Raw genomic sequence first — 25,024 nt, 5'->3', positions numbered from 1 at the left:
ATAATCCTTGATGAATGTCAAACATATCAATTACAGATGCCTTGAGGAGGAAATGGTTTTATCTTGATATCAGACCCCGTGAGTTGAATTATCTGCTTTTTGATCCATCTAGGACCTGTTGTCTTTGGGGAATTGTTCAAATTATGTATATAGTGCCATCTTCTTGACACCCTACCTATAATATATGATTGTATGATTTTGATTTTGGAGGACACTGAAGAAAGCCTGTGTGGCCTCAGTACTGGATTAGGCTTTCAAAGGTAAAACATGCATGATCCATAATTTCCATATTTCCCATGTGACTAACACTATGGTTGACATTGACTGGCAATCTTGAATGACAGATAAAGACATCATACAACATACAAGGTTGTGAATATTCACCTAAGTCTTAGATATATAACTTCTGCTCCTACATAGTATTCCTATATGACTACTGTGGTTGACATTGACTGTCAACAACATGCAAAATTAATACTTTGTAAAACAGACATGGTTGCATGCATTCACTTTTTAAAAATTAACATATTCATGACTTCCATTCCCACACATAATTCCCATGCAACTATAGTAGTTGTAGACTCGAGACTTGTTGTCACTTTTCTAATCAAACAATCCTATACCAATGATGAGCTCAATGTGTTTTTTAGCACTAAAATCAGTTCTGAATTCTATTATTACCACTAAAAGCTGTAACATCCAGGGAGACAAAATAAACCAGTGATGTTAATGTGCCAAACGTGACTTACATTTTTTCTGGAAGGTGGAATTAGGTTATAAACATAACCATTTGAATAGAGAAGCCAATTACACAAGCCTGTTAATGTACACATGATGGATTACTTACTGACATACCATGTTGTTAACGTGATTCTTCTGTTTCTATGACTTCCGAGCTCTACTTGATGTGTATTCCAGGAAAACGAATCGAGAAACATTTTGAGCTTGTCTTTGGTTTAGGATTGTTAGAATGGAAAGTCAGCAACAAGTCTCTGATCTAAAGTAGTTGATACTGACTAGCAGCACTGTTCAAAGACTCTGAAAAACAGACAATCTTGCAAACATTCACTTCAGACACCCACAACTATCACTCCTACACATGTCCCTACATGTGAAGACAGTTGACAAGGAATGGAAATCAGAAGCAAAGACTTACACACAACACACAAGATTTTACATAGTTAATTTGAATGTTACTTTAGCAACTCACCTGTAAATACTTTATTCTCTTTTGTACTAAATCACCTAATGATTTAGCTTCTTCCTGTCTCCATTCATCCATACCATCCATAGTACTTAGCTGATACAAATCAGTCAGAACAGTTCTGTCAAATAAACAACACATCTAGACTCTCATCTCTCATCTCAAAATCATACAAAAAAGAAATTTCAAAAATCAAGAGATTGTCATTTAGACTGATACAGTGTATTGTCAAGATGGCTTGAGTTCCCCAAGAATATTAATAAAATTCCCCCTTCGCATTATCAAATATGTATGACACTCTCAACTTTCAAGACTTTATCTATCTTTTATGTTTGAGTTCTCAGCCATAACCTTTCAATGCACTTTCAGAACATCGTTTTCAAGATATGCCATAGCTTTATAAAGCATTCAGTGTACACGTACACATTGATGTCAACACAGTTAATACAATCAAAGAGTGGCAGAGTAAATGGAAAAGACATGTACTTGTGTTACATTTCAATACATGGATGAGTGAAGTGCAGAGTTCACCTTCCATTTTATACTGATATTGAAAGAAACCATCCATGACCCTAGATGTATGAAAGATTAAAGTAATCTACATATATGCTACTGGAAGAGTATTCTGTTTTTAACTGTTAATGGACTTGATAGAAATTATAAAGGTCAGGCTGGCCAGTATTTTTTTTTTTACAGATCGATGCAGCAGCATGGAAAATGTTGGTTGAAACCAATTCTGCAATCACATATCAGGTTGTTATCATTCCATACATGGACGGTGCCATCTCATTTTGAGGCACTCTTATCTCTTATTTAGACATTTATTATCATATACATGGACTGTATCATTCTCATTTTGGGACAATGTCATCCCTTATTGAGACATTATCATACTATTTTTGGACATTCTTATCCTTAATCTAGGCACTATCATACGATATTTCCCCTACGCCTTCCATTTTGATCACTTTCATCATATATTTGGACATTGCTGCCCACCTGTTTTGAGTATTATTCCACGTCATCTCATACCATCAGAGATTAATGGTTTATGAAAGAAACTAACAGGTGTTTGACCCCTTTACTCGTATTTCAATCTGTTTGAAGAATGTATAACATAATTTATGTAATATAGGATATTGATAAATAAACAAGATTACCCTGGTTTGACCTATGGAATTTGTTTAGACTGCAGTTAGGCAAATGCCCATCAATAACATAGACTGATCACTTGTACTGTGACACAACACAATGGTGACATCATGAGATTAAAACAGGACATACACATAATTATAAACCTAAAGCTCAACATAACATTTAATAGCGAAATGCACAGAATACATGAGTAAGCAACTCTTAAAACTCTATTCAAGCTGACTCAGTCATCTGCTTTGTACACCGCATGTTAGTTGATTCTTAAAATCAAGTTTTGCATTTATAGCATGAGAGCCAAGTGACAGCACTAGCTGGAATGATTAGTTTTCACAAAGTACTTTCCTGAGATTTGTGTCTACTTCACAACTACATGTCTGTCAATGTTCTATGTACAGTGACAGTTATACCTGAAGTAATTTAGTGATTAGTTTTTATAAAGTGCTTTGTCTCTCTTTCACACCTACCTCTGTTGATGTCCTCCATCTTGAAGAACTTCTGACACTTTCTCATTAATCTTTTGTTCATTTCCAAGTTGTCTGATTTTATTTAGCTCAGACCTGATATAGAACCATAGCTCAGTAACACCATTCTCTATTCTCCTTCGGATCTTTTCATGTTCTCGACTTGGCTCACCAACCTGTCTACTGCTATCAAATGTAACTTTCTGTAGCTGTACTTGTTTTTCTGCAAAGAAGACAAACATTGATGACTGATTTAATATCACCAAATACCTTAAAAAGAAACTACAGTAATTTTGACCAATTTAAGGTCTATAACTTGTGTTCAATTTCAATTCTCTCCATGCCAACACGTATAATCATGCATGCTGCAGTGTAAAATCAGAAAGACATAGTAACTGTGTTTGTCTTGCCTTAGAGACAGTCTGTGAATGTTACATAAACTCATAAAGTAGAATTCCTTCATGTAAGGGGGTGGGAGGGGTTGTCCATTTAGATTGCTGAATTTCATATTTTATCACACTTGCTTGGCATTCACTCAAAATGTACATCAAGTGACATAAGAGACCAAACACCTTTACTAGAGGTGACAACATTGAAACAGATTAAGAAATTAACTGCATTGCTTTTTTTTCTGTTTCACTTGTAGACTATTTAATACTGAATCACAATTGCCAGACAATAAGCTCACAATACATTCAGTAATGAATTAATCCTACATATTATAAACCAGCACACTTTCCTTGAATATCGCAGTATTTACTTAGTCTGTAAGATATAACATATCATGCCTATCACCTAGCATGTAAAGTCTGTACGATACAACATGTAGTGCCATGCCTATCACCTAGCATGTAAATTATGATTACATCGTATACCCCCCCCCCCCCCCCCATCATTCCCAATGTCACACGTATAAACATTTGTTTACAGGGATGGTGTCTTGACCTATAACAATAAAAATAATAATAATCTTCATTTATACTGGGTAGTTCTTTAAGTATATAAACACTTATCTCCCAAGAAGTCCATTGAGGGCCATCCCTCATGGGTTCAGTGTTAATGCAGGAGGAAACCGGAGTACCCGGGGGAACCTGCATTGTTTGGTAGAGTCAAACTGAATGACATTCTTCTTACTTACAGGGTGGTAAATTTAATCAAACCTTGAATGGGTTTAAACCCCGACTGCAGTGGTAAGAGGCAAGTGGTCTAACCATCCGGCCACTGACAACCTAAGAAATAGGAATTTTGCTTCCTGAGCTTATGGAAAATTCTGAGACAGTTCCTTTCTACAGACAGAATAAGTGCAAATGTATCTGCAGCACTATCATCGACAAGCAATTTCCATGATGAATAGGACTGACTTTCCCCTTCATAAAATGTTTTGTATCTGATTTAATATTTCATACTTCATTTGGCTGTGAGGTTTTCATTATACATCATTTGGCTGAGGAAGCAGATATCAAATGCTATAAACTTTCATGTACATGTATGTGAGGAGATTTACAAGTAGCTGAAATACCAGTATTACAATTTAACCACCCTATAAAAACAACAGCCGAAGAGAGCAAACTATAACACAGACATGTAGTAAAAATGAAAAATATAAGGATTAGTTTGTCGCATCTTGTATCAATACAGACAGCAGATACAATCATACATTCACACTGATTGGAAGACCTGTCAGAGACATGTGTGCACTAGGTGTGTGAATCATTGGGATGAAGGGTCATAACAGAGGGTCTCTACGGGATTACTATTATAAATGCTCATTACGTGCTCAATAATACACTTCGTACATCCTCAGCACAATTCAGATGTGTTATTCCAGTAGTGTACATGGAAAGTACATACTGTCAAATCACGAGTAATTCAAGGATACTCCAAAAACAGAATCAAACTGTTTTCTTTTTATATCTGAATAAATAAATAAACACTTCGCTATAAGACTAATTTGACAATGTACTAACCTGGCTGCATGACTTGTGACAATTCTGATATCTGTTTTTGTGCATTTTTTAGTTGTTCTTGCATAAATCTGACAGTTTCATCTTTGCTAAGCTGGGGATCTCCTCTGATCAGTGCTAACTGCCTACAATGAAGGAAGTACCAACATAGAATAGTAATTATAGTTATAGTGTTAGTAATCAAGATAGATGTTCAGTCACTGAATTCAACACCTGTACAGTAACACAGTTACAGGTTTGAACTATGTCATTCTTACATTTTCTATTCCTTCTGTCATCACAGCTATGTTTCTATTCTACTTTTATTATTTATTCTCTTTTGAGAACCTTTTTAAGCATGAAAACATTATATTTCATTATAAATAAAAAAAAAAAATTTGTAAAGCACCTAATCTCTGGCAAAGCTCAAGGCACAGAAGTAAGGGATAAATTTACTGCAATGTAAGGGGAAAAGTGACTTCACAGACATCAGATACTGGGCAATTGGAGGAGGTAAAGACTAATGTTTCAAGAGATAGGTCTAGAGAGTAGACTAGGAATGGCAGAGATTGCAACAAAGATTGTTCCATGATGTAGGGCCGATGTGAGAGAATGATCTCTCACCAGAGGTACCCTTGGAACACGAAGAAGAGGAGAATACGAGGAGAAGTGGAGTTGTCATTGTGGAGAATATCAATGAAAAAGGTCAGAAACGTATCATAGGTTTAATCATATTAACTGAAGTTCAGTTAGTGTGGTGCACGGTGCCTCTACTAAAATTCACTTGATATAAATCTGGTTATACATACAGGAGGTCCAAAGAAACAACCTTAACTGGTGAGGTACCATACTTCTAGTGAACATTATTTCTTTGAGCTTGATGCATATACAACCAGATCAGCACTAGGTCTACTGCTACAAGAAACATCCTAGCAAGTGTATGCTATAATAATATACATTTTTATTATCTGTTGATACCTTAACTCCTCCGCATGTTTCCGTAGCTTTTCATTCTGTTCTTTCATAACTTCTATTTCAGATACCATTTTATTGAGGTCTCTAGTTGAGATGTTAATTTCAGCATTTGGTCCAATGGCTCCTCCAATATACAAAAGTACAATCAGCCAAAATGCAAGCAACGCCACTACAATCTTCCAAAATGTCTTCATGATATATACACTTAGTCATTCATGTGGAAATTCTGGGAATCTCGAGTGAAAACTGAAAGAGAAATAAACAAGATATTGAAGCTAATATATCAGTCTAGAAGTTGTTTCCAAAGAGTCTGGATTTCCATTCCATATTACATCTATAAAGGATGAAAGGCAATTATTTTTACAGTACCTGTACTTTGAGAAACCATAACCAAATCATGATTGACTTTTAAAATGCAACAGACAGAATCAGAAGTGACATTTGTATCACCTCTTCATGATAAAGCAGGTTCTACAAGTCAAAAGATACGATTGGATCTGACAGAACCCTTTACTATCATACCCTTCATGCATTGGGGACAGTGTACATGTATATGCAAATCAGCTAATTGAGATGCAACTGACACCCCCTACACATTAGGGATTGATGTGACCTGATGCGAATGTTTACACATTCCTAATGTATATGCAAATCAGCTAATTGAGATGCAACTGACACCCCATAGACATTAGGGATTGATGTGACCTGATGTGAATGTTTACACAGGTCAATGTATATCGACATGATCTGGGGGAATACTTTGTCACATACCTATTAAGAAACATCAAAATATACAAATTGTGATTAATGATATTGAAATATGAGAGATGACAGTTGGTTACTCTGTATGACAAGCCTATATACATACATTTATATGCAGTCCTGTTAACACAATAATACCTTAGCAATATTGGTACTGATATAGAGCTTATCATTAAGAAAATCATCAGCTATCATTTCTCTTCATGTCTGTTCCTTTGACTCATTTTTGCAAAGCCTCTTTGACTTTGCGGACCCTGGGGCACAGACCTGCTGCATATGTGGACCCTTGGACATAGACCTTCTGTCTATATGGACCCAGGGACATAGACCTGCTTTCTATATGGACCCGGGGACACAGACCTGATGTCTATGTGGACCTTAGTCCTTGGGACATATACATATACCTGCTCCCTACAATATATATGGACCCTGGGATATAGGCTTGCTGCCTATATGGATCCTGGGACACAGACATAGACCTGCTCTTTATGTGGACTCTGGGACATAGACCTGATGCCCAAATGGACCCTGGGACATACATGTAGACCTACTATCTATATCATGGGTCCTGGGACACAGATGCCGAGCTGCTGCCAATATAGGCCCCTGAGGACACAGATCTACTTACTCTTGGACACAGACCTGCTGCCCACATGAACCCTGGGACATAGACCTGCTGCCTATATGGCCCGTAGGATGCGGTCCTACTGCCTCTATGGACCCTGGGATACAGACCTGCTGTCTGCACTTACACATGTATATCGTGGACATGGTTTTTCAAACTACTTCTATGCAGTAATGAAGATTAGACATTAGAAACTGAAGAATCATTGAAATCCACAGACATCAGTCAATGGACCTAATCTAATGTATACTGTAATTAGACTTCTGACTTTGAGGTCAACTTACAGGTTATTAAACAAGGCATCAGCTTTTAGTTCTTAATGTACAGTCGGTAAGCCTTAGGTAGTATTCGTAAATTAAACAAGAATTGATGATATCTACCATGCATTTAGAACAGGCTATCAGTGAAGTAGTACCAACCTTTTCCTTGCACTCTGTATCTTTCCTTATCACCTGACACTAAGTATAACTCAAATCTGTCAGTTCCTCTAATAAATCGAACTCTGATTCATCAAATTGAAATGTGGAAAGTCAAGTCTAGGTTGGTTTACATTCATAAAGAAAAGTATCATACACGTCGAGTGAATAATTCATCATGACAGACTCAGATTGAGATGTCAAGATCAATCCATAATAAGTATGAAACTAATGGAATAATATTTACAGTATAAATCACAGACATTGTACCTCACAAGTTTTAGAAGGCATAAAAGTGAAAACTTGACTGCTACTATCAGAAATGAAGAACAGTGAAGCATGAAACACACTGATAGTGCTATACAAGTACTTAGAATATTAATACAATATATCATACATAGATCATTGGTGACAATTTTGGGGGTAGGATACTGATTGTGATTAAAAGCAACATGAGGTGAGTTTGCCAATCTAGCCTCACATACCACTGTTACTATGGTAATCAAGTTACAGGTATAGTGTTTTACAAGATAAACGATGTCTTAAGGGATGATGAATGTCCTGAAAGGAAATTAATCCTCTTGGAGTATGACAATTTATCATTTGATTGTGTCTGACTGATTTCAATCTGTACAAAAAACAGTACACCATATAAATGTACTGAGAAACTATCATCCAGTGGGGTTTTTACATGTTGAGGGGTGAAAGACTAATACAATATGCCGGTAGTGTTTTCTGATTCTCTACATAATGGTTAGGAAGTTTGACAAAGGTGATAACCTTGATTTCAGACTACAGCAGGTGTTAGAATAGCAACTTAGGAAAAGTAATAAGATCTAGGAATACGCGTCACTTCAATTTTCACAGTGCATAAACACCTACAGTATACATGTCCTCTGCATACAAATACAGATCCCAGTTGAACATCGTACGCATGTATACAGAGCTTAGAATGTTCAACTACAGTGCATGTATGGTTTGAACATATACGTTAATACTTCACAGACTAGGCACCAATTATTGATATCTCACTCCATACATTCAAATGACATGAAATATGAAAGCTGCATGGCCCAAACAAAACTCAATTCAAAACATTTTCTGATTAGCTTTTGCCTTGTTTAATAAAGAGAAAATCATTAGGCCAGCAAAAAACACTTTTGTGTATACGGTACCAGTTGCCCTATTCTAGATTTGATACTTGGTACACGTATACAACATCCTTTCCACTCTAATGTCCATGAAGATATTTACCTGTAAATGTGTTTCAAGATGGACCATGATTTTATTCTGGGCACTTTACTATTCTCTTGATCCAACAAGTCATCATGTAATATATTAATCAGGGAAGGATTTTTTCTCTAGTAAAGCTCAGAGTTGGCATTCACCTCTCTACACTTTCTGGCAAAGGAGAGGAAACTGCTAACTCAATTGAAGCTGATGCTGTTAGACAGGATACTTGTAATAACCTTTCCAGATTTACTTACCACTATTGTATGTAAGCTAATGTATAATTCTAAATTCAACTTGGGCCTTGAAAGTTCCATATGTTGCTGAACACACGACTCAACAACATATTTGCATTACATACATTTTCTGACTATTTATGCAAACAAGAAACCGATGTGTAAATGTAACCTACAAAACAGTTTTACTTGTCATGAATAACACACAAAATCATCAATTTCTTTTTAGCTTTTATATGCAAGGAAAACAATGCTAAACATATGTCATATTTTACATGTTTACAACTAACATTCAATACTACCATAAATATAGGCTATGTATTTTGTAAGTACCTACAACTGTATGTATAGCAGTTATCAAAGGTTTCACTTCAAATTTCATTAGTTAGCATAGCATTCATATCAATGTAGCCATCTGCTCCCAGACAGAAGATAGATACAAAATATGTAATAAAACATTGGGTTGGGACCTATAAAATCATACAACACATGGTTAGAAGTCTTTATGTAGCATTGCCACGTGTAATACAAATGGAATCTGTAAAAACAATACTGATAATAGACTCCCTATTATCAGCACATGGAGTCATTACAGTTGAAAGGTTAGAGGGGCTGGCTTGGAATCGGCAGATTGTCGGTTTGAGCCTTGTCACTGCCGTTTGTTTCTCAATGGCTTAATTCTTTGGGTAAGATTTGAACCACTTGAAGTAAGCCCCAGTCAACCCAGCTGTATAACTGGGGACCTGGTATATCAACAGACATAATGTCAGATGATATACTCACCAGGAAGTTGAGAAAGATAAAAAGGACCATAGTGCTGTTATTTGCCACATCAAGGGTAATAACTGACACTGTGAAGTGTTTTGAGAACAGTATGTTGAGAACAGTATGTTGGAAAGTGCTAAAAGAAGTCTCATTATATTACAAAGCACCTAATGTTGTAATCCCCATCCTCATCCTAATTGTAGGCCTTTAAATTGAGGTCAAAATGAATATTCTCATTAGAAAGGTTAACCAGATAATATGGATAATGATGTACAACATGATTGCTATATACATGCATTATGACGGTGAGTGATCTGCCTGTAAGTCTGCCATTAGCTTAAAGTATGATTGACATACAAAAGCATAATAATTTACATAATGATAGTATACTAATTATAGAAAGTGAGTGGCATTGCCATGAGCTAACACTTCTGATTAATAAGACCTTACATGTACACCTCCGTTCCTGGACTGCCACCTTGGCTTTCACTATCACTTTCCCATCAACCACTAAATTGACAATCAAGATTTCTAAAAAGCCAGGAGCAGTTTCTATTCATGTTTCATTTCACTTGGCAACACTAATAAGTATCAAACTAAGCTGTCAATGTATTAGTGTAATATTTCAACTCCACTAATACTGGTGCCAAATAGGTTAAGAAAGGCTTACAGACAACAATGAGGTATGTGGAAATTACTTAAAGATGCTTTTTGTATTGGACATCACATACATCATCTCTAGATTATGAATATAACTTGGCTTTTACAGTTATTTTGGGGGTTATATATTATATAAAACAATAACCCCCCCCCCCCCCCCCCCCCCCCACACACACACACACACAACGGCTACACAAGATTTGTTAGACTTTGTGACAAAATGGCACAAGTCGAAAGACCAGTGCTACATGGAGTGAATTGCACCCAAACTGTGGTGGGGTTATTGATATTACATTATCAGCATTCTTGTACCCTTGAACTGTACTTTCTCTGACTTTGAAAACTTAGGTTTCAAGAATGAAGGACAAGTTGTTCTTTCTAATACACTTGCCCAGCAATGAGCAATTCAAACCTTATCACATGCGAATATATCCATTCAAGTTTATAGATTTGTATCAGAAAGACTTCATATTTATCATGTTGTTGCACAAAAACTGCATTGTTTCCTAATTTTTTGTTAGGTCATTTACTTTCTTTGGCAGATCATTTATTAAAAGTCGGTAAATCTGCAAACAGATGAAAGAGTTCTCTATTTTCAATGTCTGTCATTGACAGCATACTTACAGTAATGTTTTTTAGAAACTGGGTGGTGAGGTTTCTTTTTTCATATATCAGCCCACATAAAATTTCAGTTTTCAGTCTGCCTAGAAACGTGGTTGACTACTGAAGTGCTTTCCGTTGCTGAAACTCTACATTGGGACATAATTTCTCTCCATGTTTAGACATTCTACACAGCAGTTGGCACCATGCTTGGATATGTCATATAGGGAGTAATATGCTTGTAGCTAATCATGTTACCACTGGTACATCAGTGGTATATCAATACATTTTACCAATGTTATATTAAGCTCTCCTCCAATCAGAATTGTACATTAATGTGATTGATACACTGACTGATATGATATATATAATTATTGCTCTACAATGCACATCCCATAACTTGATCCTAATACAATAAAAGTACAATGTTTCTGCCCCTATATCAAATAACTTAATAAAATGAAAACCTTTTACTATTCAATTTAAAAGAGGCCCTTGTAATATATATATACCATAATAATGGTAATCTTGCCAATGATCATCACTTGGTATGTTCTACCTTATTTTCATTCTACGTAACATCTTAATTTTTCAGTCTTGTTTAAAGCCCATGGATACAAAATTTCACACATTTATTGTAAAGTATAAATACATAAAGTGTACTAATATTGACAGATGTTCCCAGGATATGATTTCAAAATGATTAAAAAATCAACAAAACACGATGAAATTCATGGCACGAACAACAAATTTATCTTAGTAAATAACAGAGCAAAATGCAGAAACTTATTTTATACAAATTTAACATATCAACGCCACATACCTCTCCAGGTTTATCTCATACTGCTGAAATATGCAACAGTAATCGCCAAGATTAATTTTTTTTCACATTCCATGTTTTTCATTGAAATAAGAATTCAATATATATCACAAATAGATCATCTCTAAAGCAGATATTCATGTGGAAGTAATAAGAGTCTGGTATCATAGGGATATTAAATTGATAGAGTTATTATTTTGTGTTATATCATTCATGTAACTATATCCGTACAAGTCTTATTTCCATGGGGCTAGGTACTTCATACATAGTTGAACCACGATCACAAAACATGCAATATGATGATTTATATATTGACTGAAATCAAAAATGCATAATACATATGCTCTGTATACATTTGTTCCTGCTAAACTATTTGAAGTATATGAACTAAACGAAATATGTACAAAACCACTCTGTGTTCACATTAGTTTATTGAATTTTAGCATTCAAACAATTCATTCTCAATCCAATAACTTTGGAGTGCAAGGTATATTTAATTTTGTTCAGGTGTACAAACTGCAACAGCTATGCTCAAGAGACGCCTCTTCAGAATTTATTCTGATTTAGATAAAAGCACTCTGTCTGTAGTTTCATCAGACTTTAAGAGGGAAACCAAATCAACTACAGCTTACAAGTAGTATATATGAAGTCGTTTTACTATTTTGATAAATGGTTAGCCTTCAGTTTTATGTGGTGATGCAAAGGTCTGATGTACAAGGCACATGTACATAACAAAGACTGTTTTGTTTTTTTAGTTTTAATTCAATTTTTAACACAATTCAAGAGTTACAAAATGTCAACAGGACCACATTTCAACAATTCACTTGTTTTATTGATGTTCATTGATGGCTAAATTGCAATGTTCAGTTTTAATTTGTCTACTTGACAAGTACTGCCAGACAGAAAATATCACTGAAAATATCTTTTACATGAAGAAAGAAGGCGTCTACATCAGAAGTCAATATTTAGACTTTCAATTCTTACACTCACAATAAAATGTATGCTATTCAACAAGCCAGAAGCTTTTAAAGGTGACTTCACACATCTATTTATTTTGTTACAAAATCACTCAATTCATTAATGTTCTAGACAAGAAATTGTCAGCAAAACAAACTCTTATGAGAAGGTGTTTTTTATGGCATCTGATGACTATTGATTGATTGGTGGATACAGTTAGCTTCATGATGCCGTATGATTTCCCTGGAGTATACAGCCATAATCTGTGTTCTCACACTTATCTTAATGGGAAATTTTACTGGCAGGACTGGACACACAATTTATACTGCAACAGACTACACAACACTTCTACATAATTATTTGCATAATTCAATGAACTGATATTCTTCAGTCATTTTAATTTGATTTAACCAACAATTATGTAGACTAAAAGTAGTTTATTTCATAGTGTAAAATGTCAACAACATTATACATAAACAACAGAGTTATAATAATATTTGTTAGCTCACATAAATTATCATTATTAAATTAGTGAAATATCGCAGAGCTACATCTAAGCATATTAAAATCTAACCCTATGAAACATAACACTATGTCTCATTGATAATTTATGGACTGATATATTCATTCTAATATCAATATACTTTTGTATGTCTAATCTGATATTTCTATTTTTAAAATCAAATCACCTGTGTTTTGGACGACACAATATTCCTTAAAATAGGAACCATTTTATGTTAGAATTCAACATCTACAAGCCTGGTGATGAAAAGACTGATAACCATGCCATGGGAACTTTGTAAACCATTCAAATTTGCTCGAACATTTTCTATTTCAACGATCTTGAAGTCAAAAAGACTGAAATCACTAACAACTCTTTGTACACAATGACACAATCCATCCCTTAACTCGCACCATAACAGTTCATCAATAGTCTTTTCATTGCAACTTTTGATAAGCTGTGCCCAAGGCATTAGAAAACAAAACATAAATAATTTTAGTTAAGACAGGGACCCGGGTGGATGTTGAATCATTTGCTTCTTACTGCCTTGGGTTATGTGTGATTGAAGTCGCCGAGTGTGTTGACCTAAGAATCCATAACAAGCATTGCAATCAGGCGGAGATGATAGCTATGAATCATTGAAGATCCATACAGCTATAGGAAATTGCAAATCTATGGTATTATTAAACCTAAGAAATTGAGAAATAGAGTCCTGTCCATACTCTCAGTCATTCTGACATTTACATGGCAGCATGTCCAGACTGTCAATCAATCTGATATTTACATGGCAGCATGTCCAGACTGTCAGTCGTTCTGACATTTACATGGCACCATCTCCATACTGTCCAGTCGTTCTGACATTTGCATGGCACCATGTCCAGACTGTCAATCAATCTGATATTTACATGGCAGCATGTCCAGACTGTCAGTCGTTCTGACATTTACATGGCACCATCTCCATGCTGTCCAGTCGTTCTGACATTTGCATGGCACCATGTCCAGACTGTCAATCAATCTGATATTTACATGGCAGCATGTCCAGACTGTCAGTCATTCTGACATTTACATGGCACCATGTCCAGACTGTCAATCAATCTGATATTTACATGGCAGCATGTCCAGACTGTCAGTCGTTCTGACATTTACATGGCACCATCTCCATACTGTCCAGTCGTTCTGACATTTGCATGGCACCATGTCCAGACTGTCAATCAATCTGATATTTACATGGCAGCATGTCCAGACTGTCAGCCGTTCTGACATTTACATGGCAGCATGTCCAGACTGTCAGTCGTTCTGACATTTACATGGCACCATCTCCATACTGTCCAGTCGTTCTGACATTTACATGGCACCATGTCTAGACTGTCAATCAATCTGATATTTACATGGCACCATGTCCAGACTGTCAATCAATGTGATATTTACATGGCAGCATGTCCAGACTGTCAGTCGTGCGTTCTGACATTTACATGGCACCATCTCCATACTGTCAGCCGTTCTGACATTTACATGGCAGCATGTCCAGACTGTCAGTCGTTCTGATATTTACATGGCACCATGTCCAGACTGTCAATCAATCTGATATTTACATGGCACCATGTCCAGACTGTCAGCTGTTCTGACATTTACCTGGCAGCATGTCCAGACTGTCAGTCATTCTGACATTTACATGGCACCATGTCCAGACTGTTAGTCATTCTGACATTTACATGGCACCATCTCCATACTGTCCAGTCGTTCTGACATTTACATGGCAGCATGTCCAGACTGTCAGTCAATCTGATATTTACCTGGCAGCATGTCCAGACTGTCAGTCATTCTGACATTTACATGGCACCATGTCCAGACTGTCAGTCATTCTGACATTTACATGGCACCATGTCCAGACTGTCAGTCATTCTGACATTTACATGGCACCATGTCCAGACTGTCAGTCATTCTGACATTTACATGGCACCATGTCCAGACTGTCAATCAATCTGATATTTACATGGCAGCATGTCCAGACTGTCAGTCGTTCTGACATTTACATGGCACCATGTCCAGACTGTCAGTCATTCTGATATTTACATGGCACCATGTCCAGACTGTCCAGTTGTTCTGATATTTACTTGGCAACATGTCCATCCAGACTGTCCGTCAACTTTAGCATGTTAACAACAGGGGGTCACTATTTTAATAAAAATAATGGGCCTACTAAAACATTGATTCACTTTCTGGAAACCAAGATCAACAAGAGTTGGGACATAGGCATTTTTCTTACATCCATTATAAATGAGCACTGCATATGATGCAGTATTTGTGAAAGCAAGCCTTTGAACAAATCAATTATATAAAGATAATATCTGCTAATTGCCATGGCATTAGGCAGTCAACTGGAACATTTATGACAATGATATCAATGCATGTCATTTGTGCAAATGTACTTATCATTAAATATACTAGATGCATGGTACATAATTTGTAATACTTGTCATGCATCTAGGATAAAAATATTTCTTCTTTCACTACATATGCACAATTACCATTTGATAATTCTCATTCATTGTACAAAAACAGGTGTCACCTGTTCAGCTTTTTCGATCTGTTACACATCATTCTGTATTTAGTGAAAATGATTACCTATGAACATTCACAATTTTAAGATACAAATTTAGTTGTAAAGGTGTTGGTTTTTTTTTATCAGTGTACACCAACAAGGATTCTGTCCTTCCATTTAACAAGTAGTGTAGCTAAAGCTTTTTTTTCATGATTGAATATAAAAAGTATAATTTAAACATGAATGTAAATGTCCTCTAGCAAGACATACATGTACATGTACATGTACAGTTGTAAGCAGGTCTAGTCACAACCTTACAGAACATGCAACTTTGAATATTTTAGTAAACTTGCTGCAAATAACCATAACATATTATACCAGGTACATTTTACATGTGACACAAATTCAGCAGCTGCATATATACATGATGAAGTAGAAAATGTACACGTAAAATATACAGGTAACAGGTTTTCTATGAAGTTGAATATCAGACTTGTTGCATAATAATAATACAAACTAATGAAATGTTTAGCATTTAGCTGTATATAGCATGGGTTTAAATTCATGTTTCTAGCAAAATACTGTACAATAAATGTTTCCCTGTTCTACTCTCTTGAATAAATTCAAACATTCATAACCAGACGGTGACCACTGGGAATCAAATTATCTATAAGCATGACAATAAAATCTTTGAAGGCTATCATTTTTTAGGATTGGTGAAAAATTTTTGTGGAAAATGTACTTTCATATTTAGATCTATGAGATCTGATTTGGCTATGCGCTGTTATCAGTCCTTTGAGCATGGTGCTCAAAATCATACACCAAGTAACTGACGAGCCATAGCAGATGTACTCAAATGTATCTGAAAAGAAAATTCAAACATACTGTTCACAAATAAGAACTGCACATACTCAGAAAATTCATCTAACTCATCTTGACCCAAGCCGAATTTCATATATATAACACAATCAATGGGACGAATTTCATAAAACACACTCAGTGGGATGTTGCTATAAAGAGAAGAAACAAATTTGATATTTGGAAGGGAAAGTATAAAAACTATCATGATCACTGTTGTACATGTACCATGTACAGTATACATGTTACATGTACAATGTAGTGATACAAGTATTTCATATCCTACATCTGTTTGGTAATTTACAATTAATATTAATTTAATATTAGAAAATTATGTTGTGAAAAATCCAGAAACGAAGACACAGTCCACATGTTAAAGTGATGTTAACTGGTGGCTACAATTACCTGGTAATAGGTACATACATACTATGTTCTTGATATCACACATAGACACAATGTCTACTCATACCATAAAGTGGTGGTGTTCATTCATCCTTACATTGTATACGCAGGCAAATGAACATCAGCTACTGCAGACTTGGAAATGTTCACGAAAGTCTAAAGATTTATTTTTGCTCATGCCACTGGAAATAAACAGTGTTATCGGCTTTTAATAGTAATTCATAAGTAAACTAGCCTTTAAGAACTTGGTGAGGACTGTAAAATCGCAAAAGTTTCTAGTAATGAAAATATGTAGGTTTACAGTACATGTAATACTTTATACATGTATCAGAAGCCACTCAACTTGGATACATAGATGTATGAATTATTGGGTTTTAATAATAAAAACGCATGACTGGTTGTTAGACTATACTGTTAAAATCCTTCAATAAAAACAACATTTGGACTACATGTGGGAGGTTTCCTTTTGGGAAAAGTATGGCTGTACTCATAAACATGCACACACACTGTTGAAAAAGGCTTACCAAATTATCTTGGTGGTTTATAGTAGGCTGCTGCTTTAATTGAGAAACAAGTCTGATTTTTAGAAGAAACACATGGGAAGTAAAGAATTACATGTGTATATGATCTGTTTAGTCATAGACCCTATAAGTGTAGAGTAACTGTTACTATGACTACAATGTATCTACTATACTGGTTATTGGTTGCTACTCAGGCTAAACTGTAGTAGTAAATGTGTGTGATTTATACTGTTCTGCAGATATGCACCATACATGCTCATCCTTGAATATTTAACAGAATTGCTTTTTCAGCATTAGACACTTGATCAGCCCATAGGCTCTTAGCCTCACAGAGCTGATTTTAATAAATATGTTATGATATTATATGAAAGTTAAAACACATAGAAATCATACTTTTGATAATTTATATTCCAGTCTTGCACTGTTTGATTGCTGATTAGTTCGAGTTCACAAATCTTGACTAGTTCATCTTTTTAGCTGACGTAGAGCAATTTATCAGCTAAACTAATAATAAATATTGTGACAGCCATGGGCGGAGCAGGGTACCAAAGCAATCATATGACTGGGTGAATTAGTATCAACCTTAACCTTATAAAGCTTAACCAAAACTAAAGTTATTGCTACCTTAGTCTGTACAACAATCCTCTTCTTCAAAAAAAATGACCTATCTGTGCAGTAGCTATAAAAGTTATGAAACAAATGCATACTGTCTCTATGTGTTCATTACTTTGGATATGTTCCATGCCAAAGCTAATTAATCTAAATTAGATTTAAACACTGATGAATTAAAGTGCTGGTCAGAATCACAATCCATCATGTCTTTAGTATCAAAATTACTTAGACGTAATTTAACAAACACAAAGTTCTATAAATCACAAGTCAATCTGATTCATCAATTTTCCTAGTGTTGTGGAATTTCCATGATTGCTTATCATGTTTTAGACAATATTGGAAACATTACTCAGTTGTTGTGTATTTGTATAAAAATAGCTCCTATTTTCCAGTAAATTGTGGTCATACAAAACATTCTACTGTGAAAAAAACACACATTTCCATTCACAGAGATAAAACAACAAAATATGAAAATCTAAAGTTGTACATGTATGTATTAAACATTGATTGCAATACTACCCAGCCTTTACAGTTGAAGGAATTTGTTTGTCATGTGTGTTGCTATTGGATACAAATATCCTGTCGATATATTTTATTCCTCATAAAACTATATGTTTCCAGTAATTTCATTCTTCTTTCCAGTAATTTCATTCTTCTTCCCGAGATACATCATCAGAAACATTCATAAAAAAACCATATTGGTATAATCGATGTTTCCATATATAAAGACACACTCTATCAAGTTAAGATCAATATCTGTGAATTCAATTGTATCAAACTTCACTGGTGAAATTTTAGAAATATAGATTTCTCCAGAGTATAGCAAACATACACACACAGCTCTTTTGTTGCCATCTACATCTAAATCATTTAAAATCAGATTACCAAGACCTGCCAGCTGAAAGGAAAGTTTCACTTCTGCTTCTACTAGTTTCTAGTGATGGATAGAATATTCAATTCTGATATAATTGGACACTTTTACTTAACCCTGAAATGTCAAATTTTGTACAAGTATTATTCAGATTTTTACCACAGTATACAATTTATTAGTAGTTCAAATGTAATTGACTTTTCCATTTATAGTATCTTGAGTCAAATTTCATTACGAAACAGACCAATTATGAGAAGAACAGGAAGACTTACAAACTGTAAATGAGTATTTATGGAGTATATTAAAGGTACTGGTAAGCTTTAAAACCTAGAAATTAGGGCTGAAGTAGAGTCATATCAATCATGCTGTGGGTCTTACCATCTGCACTAATTTATACTTCTAGGCTTATTTCTGCCTGTAGGGTTTATACCTCTAAATGCTGCTTTCAAGTATACAGGCAATAGCAAAATGATCAATAAAAATGAAACTGTACATGAAATACCACTTATGATTACTACCATATACAGTCATACCAGTTCAATTGTAATGCTTGGTTTAATCAATCATTTTTATACCTCTACAAAAACAGATTTCCAAAATGCACATGTACTGTGATTAATGTGTTCAATCTTCACAGATGTTTCTATAAATTCCTCTGGAAACACACATTGTAGCATCCCCCATTTCTAATAGATGCAACAAGCATACGTAAATATCTTTCTGTGTGTGTTGTCACAGATTTTGTTTGTTTTGGTTTTCCATTCTGGTTGTTTGATACTCTTTGTGCTATCATGGTTGTTTTTTTGTTTGTTTAGTATTGTTCATTTGTAATATTATATATATAGATGTAAATAAGTATGTGTATTTGATTATTTATCCCATATTTGTCAGGACCATGGACTAGATTAGCTTCAAGTGAACTACCGGTATCTCCATGGTCCTCACCAGACCATTTTTCTTATTAACGATATTTTCTTTTTGTATTATTATCTTATGTTTCTGGTGGAAATAAATTCAATTCAATTCAATTGAAAAAGCTGCAAGATGTGGTCCTACGAATTATTGTGTGGAATAATATAATCACCAAGAATAAATTAAAGGATGTAGTGAAACTTGTTGGGAGTGATCTTCACATGGAGTTTGCTATTAAAAAGATAGAGTACACTACCATCACAACAATAGCACCAATAGAACTGCATAATACATTATTCAGACGTCATTTTCTTGCAGGCTTTTAACAATTGTTTTCAGTTTTATATATTTTACTTTGGGGCCAGCTACTTTGAAAGAATCCTAGGGTCATTTGGCTGATTGTATGTTTACTGACATTAGATTGACATCATTATCATCTTCACTTACATGTACCTAGTAACAAACACTAGTCTGTAATTGAAAAGATTGCACTATGTATGAAATAAGACTCTTTCTACCCAAATAGACATTATGTTCACTGTGAACCACCAATCTATTCAGTGAACAGACTGCTGCAAACATAGTACATTATATTTTAAACCTCTCTAGCAATCATGTCGTCATAGCCTGAAAACCATATTGAATATTTTAAGTGGTGAAAGTTGCAATGTTGGGGCTGACAGGAAGGATAAAAGCTTGGCACACAGCAATTTATGAGAGTATATCACATGAAAATACTAGCTGGGTATATATCTACACATTGTGATGCCAAAACAATTCATATGACACAAAATATTCCAATTAGGAGTGAAGCAAGATCTACTTTTTCTAGAACACTGAAAACAGTACACTAACAATAGATACTGGAAGGGCTTCCATTTGTAGCTGTAACAAGCAAGGACATGATGTATTTTCTCCACTGGCTGCTAATATGATGGAAGGCAATTCAATGTGATTTACTGAAGTAGATCTGGTTAGTGAGATAATACTGGCCACACATGACAATAAAGTCAGGATAACAGCAACTATGATGAAATGATTCTAATTAATGAGGCTCCTCGTCAGCTGCAAAAATTAGACAAACTGGAACGTATTTCAATCAAGCCCAATCTATTATTAATGCTTGACTACCAACTAGTATTATCCTAGCTACTAAATTATGAAATTTTGATATCAAATATACAATGTAGGCCTAATAAAAAAAATGTGTTGTTCCTGATTACGTTCAGTTTTAGAATAGGTGGGGTGGTTTGATTTTTTATTTAATTTTTTTTACATATTTTCTTTCCGTATGTGGGTGTCTAGTTCAGGTAATTATATTTTCCGTTGTTTTCCATATGGTCTCTGTGTTATTGGTTTCTTCTCACCAGATGTACAACCATTACAGATTGGAAGAACAGTTTTATATACATGTAGTCTTTTCAAGTTTATGTCAGTTTCCGCATCCACTATTTCTTGTGAGACTTCACAATTTTTCACGATTTTATTATTTTTTCTCGAATACATAAAAAAAGAGAAAAGTTTAGGGTCAGTGTGAAAAACTAGGTGGGGGTCGGGTAACCATAACCAAATAATTTTTTTTTTTAGGCCTGATGAAAGTGTTGATGGGTTACTGCTGTTTTGTTTTTTGTTTTGTTTTGTTGTTTTTTTTTTTGTTTTTTTTTGTTTTTTTTTGGGGGGGGGGGGGGCTTTATAGCTGATATCTACAATAAAAGTGGTAAATTACAGCTGTCATATTGACTTGTTAGTAGCAAAATATGGCTAAGTATTCTTTCAATATCTTCTGTTTTATACTACGAGAACTATAAATATCAAATGAAATCTGTAAATTTTCACTACTCTGTTGAAATTATTGTACATGTAGTAACTCTGTATTGCTGAATCACAAAGCAAACTGATTGTATATCTTCACACACATATGGTGATCCATTCACTTTTTCCAAAGAAAACAGCAGAGCTGTAGGAGTAACAATAAAACATCGAATAAAACAACCAGCGACTTACATACACCTTTTAAATTCCAACTGTTGAATGTTAAAATTCTCATAGAAATTCATCTTTTGTTTAAGATGATATAAAATACATGTAGTATATTTCTTTCAGTTGGTAAATCGTCAACTCATCAATATTGGACTTGTAATCTTCAAATTAAAGCTTCATCACTTATGGTTTTTAGAAATGAGCTTATATGCAACATATATTCCTGTTAGTATGTAATCCTGTCAGATTTATTAGCTATATATTACATAGTTTCTATGTCAATTTAGTTTATCTACTGTTATTCTTTCATCGTAAAGCTAATATTCATAGAAGAAAGGGTCTCAATACTTACATTCAAATATTTAGTATATTTTCAAACAAATGAAATTTTCAAATTGTTCATTATATTCTATTGAATTTGGTTACTTTTATTTTCACCTTTCTAATCAGTTTCTTTGTCTGTCTGAATAACCAAAAGCTATTTCCATCAAGGAAATTCTTGTTATTGCACAAATATTACCAAACCATCCTTACCTACAACCTGTCAATCCATCATTAGCCAGTCTGACATCATCGGTATTATTTCCAACTACTCATTCTCCCACTGGCTCAATTACTAATAGTGCAAGCTCTTCTATCATCTCTGTGAATGTTCACCTACCCATCAAAGATAACCTAATAATGTGTATGAGTTTTCTACTTTTCAAATTAATGTCAGATTCCTAATTGAGGAATAGTGTGTATGAGTTAATCCCATGGTGACTTGTTATGAGTTTTAACCCTCAATAGGATTACTTCACTCGGCCTGTTTATCCACTCACAGCTACTTCCATTATCATATCAGCTATCATATTTTTTTCAAGTCTTGTCACTTTCATCATCTTGGTGGCTCGCTCTTTCTCCTTACAAGTTACAATCCAAAACACTTACTCTTAAAGTGGCTGTATGGATGAGGATTTAGGTAGTTATTTTGGATTTTTAATTTATAAAAGAATTATACCATGGCTTCCGACTTGCAAAATAAATGTCAAACAACATATGCCAAGTCCGTTTTTGTAACTCAATAAATTACAAAGCATTAATAAATATGTAAAATGTTTGTTATTGTACGTACAATAACAAACTTTTTTACACTTTAAAAAAAAATATTTTTTGCAATGTATTGAGTTTCAAACAGCCTTACTCAATGTTGTTTCACATTGATTTTTCAAATAGTGGGCTATCAGCTACAAATTACAGTCGTCCCCATGACAAGAATTGGTAGCCTGTGGACATGGGACTACTGTTAATTTTGAGCCCTGGTTATAATAAAAGAAGAATTTTAGTTTACTGCCATGGAAAATATATTGTTCAAGGGTCCGTGAATCAAATTAGAGAGTGAAATATAGTCAATTTGAACAGTAAATTCAAAATTACAAAGAACATTGAATAATTAACACTGCTATCAAGGTCCATAGTAGATGGATTGAAATGTTGCATTCATTTCAAATCTATTATTATTTCTAAGTGATTATATGTCACTTTCTAACATCTACTACATCAATGATCATTTGTTTCAAAGGACAACATGTGGGTAGGAATGGTATGATTTATCATACTTTTTCGTACTAGGGTTTAGTTTTTCAAGTAATAGACATTTCTGTTTCTCAAAGTTGACATTCAATTTTCTGTTTATAATTATGAATATATTTGGTGACTGTCACATCACTGTTGATGAATTACCACATGTCAGTACAGCTGTGATAGACGTGACATTTGCCATCTTTTTATAGTAGTGTTACTGGTCTACTTTGTGAATGTTTACAACTCATTGTTGCTTTACCTGTTAAAGTCTGGACAGCTGAGACTCTGTGAGTGATTAAAAACTTGTGATGTGTCCACTGATGAAACTCTGTATACAACCAACAAACTAACCATATGCTGTTTTTTATGAAAAATAGTTATAGGTTTATATTTAATAAGTGAAATTGTTAACATATGATATATGATACTGAGTTATCTATAAACAGCTTGTGTAGGGACAAATTAGTAGTTTTATATTACCATAAAGTATACAATTTACGAGATTATATTAAACTGCACCCAGTAAAGATGTTTTTGAATTTTTGTTATCAGCAATAAACTCATAAGAAACTACTATTATGCATTTGACAAGGAAAACTCTGGTGACTAGCCTTCCAAAATGAAAACTTTAACAAAAGAGTCTTTTTAATTCTACCTTTTCATTTTTTTTCCTTCAAATTTAATTACATTTTTTGATACAGTTGAGGATTGCTTATTGTTCTGCAAGCACATTGTGAAGGGATGATACTAGCTTGGCTGACAAATCTTCCATGCATGCAATGGATGATGTCTCCTTAAAATATGTGAACAATTGCTTATTTTAGTATTAAAAAATTATGGTATATTTCTATACAAAAATAACACTAATGATGAGATGCAAAATTGCTGTTGTTATGCAAGGAGTCAGATTTTGTAATTAATGGCAGGTTTGATATCGTTGCGTTGATATGGCTTGAACTACAATTTCAGCTGACACCTCTAATTGTAAAGCGCTTTGAGCACGGAGTGGGAAAGCGCTATATAAGAAACCAACATTATTATTATTAGAAACATCCCTACCCCTACCAAATATCTGCCACATCAGCCTGTTGATATTCATTTTTGACCAAAAATTGTAATCTAACTTGTATATCAATGAGGTCATCTTGTCTTCAACATTTCTCAATTCAGACACTCCTAGAAGTATCTCAACCCAAATTTCAGGCTGATCAGCTGAAAAGATTTTGAATTTAGCTTTTTGATCAAAAATTTCAAATCCAAAACCTAATATGCATATGAACAATTAGATATCTCGTCCTAAAGAACTCTTAATCTATGCATCCGTCCAGTAGCTCACAAATTATTTTTCCCCTACAAAAATCACCTGTTAGACACAATTTGCCTATTATTGATCACTTTGTTTGAACAATTTTCACATTTATACTATAAAAAATATCCTCAACAAATACGAAT

The 25,024-nt window shown here is 34.4% G+C and overlaps 1 protein-coding gene across 2 annotated transcripts in view; it reads right to left on the bottom strand.

Annotated features, from left to right (window-relative positions):
* LOC144450500 (alpha-(1,6)-fucosyltransferase-like) overlaps window positions 1-25,024 on the bottom strand; it is a 49,349-nt gene that overhangs the window by 6,543 nt on the left and 17,782 nt on the right. For both annotated transcript variants that reach the window (XM_078141141.1, XM_078141148.1), the window contains exons 3-6: window positions 5,742-5,984; window positions 4,788-4,909; window positions 2,824-3,043; window positions 1,211-1,325 (exon numbers count right to left, since the gene is read on the bottom strand). In XM_078141141.1, the coding sequence (XP_077997267.1) occupies window positions 1,211-1,325; window positions 2,824-3,043; window positions 4,788-4,909; window positions 5,742-5,932 (648 nt within the window). In that variant the 5' untranslated portion in view covers window positions 5,933-5,984. The remainder of the gene's footprint in view (window positions 1-1,210; window positions 1,326-2,823; window positions 3,044-4,787; window positions 4,910-5,741; window positions 5,985-25,024) is intronic.

This window comes from Glandiceps talaboti, chromosome 2 (genome assembly GCF_964340395.1).
Source record: "Glandiceps talaboti chromosome 2, keGlaTala1.1, whole genome shotgun sequence".
In the NCBI taxonomy this organism is placed as follows: domain Eukaryota; kingdom Metazoa; phylum Hemichordata; class Enteropneusta; family Spengelidae; genus Glandiceps; species Glandiceps talaboti.
This window is presented reverse-complemented; position numbering and strand designations above follow the sequence as displayed.